Here is a 1,725-nt window from a genome sequence, read left to right on the forward strand (position 1 = left end):
CATCTGATAGGAAACGTCCTATAGACCTATTGCAGATGAGCAAACGCTCTAAAAAATATGTCTTGCAGATGTCAAATAGATGTCTCCATGATGTACGTGTGCTATCAGGGAAACTTACTTTAAAGACAGTCAAATGCCCTTTAAGTCATTGTAATTTGCACTTTGACTAAAAAGCTTAAAATGTTGTCTTACCGTTATGAAAATAGCTTGTACCATGACCCGTTTCTCTCTGAGGAGATCTATCGACACTTCCATACGGGAGCAGATTATAGTAAAACGAGTTTACTTGAGGATTCGTTGGTTCATCACCAGTCATACTGTCACCTCCTCTTCTTTCCTCGCCCTGGAGGGTAGGATTTATTGTATTTCTGTTGTTAACAGTTGCTGAAGGTGCAGCCAAACTGGTTCTTGTTGAAAGTTTAGATTCATTAGCAGTTTTACTCCCGGTCAAAGTGGAAAGTTGAGGTTGAGGAAGCGGATTCTCCTCAGAATTGATAGTGGGTGGTTTTCCAGTAGCTGCAGTGTGTGATGTTCGTTTTGGCACTGGTGTGCTGGAAACTAAATTATGGCGTCCTGATGCTCTTGAGCTCCCTGAAGCTTCCAGTGTAGTTGTGCCAGTTGGTGCTGTCCTATATTGGATGGGCTGGGGACGCAGAGCTTCGTCAGAAGAAAGTGCAGTTGCATGCAAAGGCATCTGGTTATTATTCCTCATGTGAGATGCGTAACCAGACATCATGTAGGGTCTTGCATCCATACCAAGACTGTGCTCTGGCACAGAGTTTGAATGCACCGCATGCCCAACTGTGTGTATCTTAGTATTGGCAAAATGTCCCATGAAAATCCTGCTTGAGAATGTTGGCATAAGCCTTGTCAATAAAAACCTTGCGTTCCTTTTTGCAGAAAAAGGTGTGTGATACTGAGAACCGGTGCTCAGTAAACTGTAAACCTGTCCATTAGTTTCCCACTTTACCTTGTGTCTCCAGGGTCCGTGGTGCTGTGTGGTGCTCAGACACACCAGGATGCACAGGTGTATGGAGAAGAAGAGAATAAATGAATATTTTGTCATTTTAAAATGATTAATTTGTGAGCAGGATGCAAGTGCAGTACTTTGTGCTCCCAAAAGCTGTTAAATAAGCCCAGGTACAGATGAAGGCGGTACGTTGTGAGGCGTTTCTTTCTTTTTCCATTTTTTCCTCCTGGAAGTTTCACATATACACCAACAGGCACACCACACATATACAAAAAATTAAATGTGGTGCCACCTTAATAGCAAAGGCATAGTTAGTTGACAAAAAAAGTAGTCTATTTGTTTTCTAGTCTTTCTTTATTGCAGATCATTGCATATGATTGGTTATCTTATTTAATTGCATAAGGGTTTATTACTGGCATGTGAACAATATAGTTATTTCTTTACCAATAAAACTTATTAAATAATGTGAACTTCTCAGTCATGCCATTGTCACAAGAAAATCTGCCCTACGAAATGTTTAAACCATTCCAATCTCCCAATGATGACAATTGCTCCTAATAGCGATGAATGTCTTCACTTTCCCCTTCCACTTATTTCATTGCACAAATATTCAAAGTGAATGTGTAGGCATTTGTCATATGAGAAAGGGACACTATTTAAAAGCACATAGGCACATTCAACAGTTTAAAACATGAGCTCAAGGTTTATTCAGGAAAATGTCTAGACAATGTTTGTTTTCATGCAGGTTGAACGTC

The 1,725-nt window shown here is 40.2% G+C and overlaps 1 protein-coding gene across 1 annotated transcript; it reads right to left on the reverse strand.

Moving 5' to 3' along the window:
• Positions 1 to 192: 192 nt before the first annotated feature.
• LOC107736538 (uncharacterized) lies at positions 193 to 1,077 on the reverse strand (the record flags this gene model as incomplete). The annotated part of the gene is made up of 1 exon (XM_016547926.1): positions 193 to 1,077. A coding segment is annotated over exon 1 (874 nt), but the record flags the coding sequence as incomplete, so codon positions are not given.
• Between the last annotated feature and the right edge of the window lie 648 nt (positions 1,078 to 1,725).

This window comes from Sinocyclocheilus rhinocerous, unplaced genomic scaffold (assembly GCF_001515625.1).
Source record: "Sinocyclocheilus rhinocerous isolate Xijiao unplaced genomic scaffold, SAMN03320098_v1.1 C36768628, whole genome shotgun sequence".
Classification (NCBI taxonomy): domain Eukaryota; kingdom Metazoa; phylum Chordata; class Actinopteri; order Cypriniformes; family Cyprinidae; genus Sinocyclocheilus; species Sinocyclocheilus rhinocerous.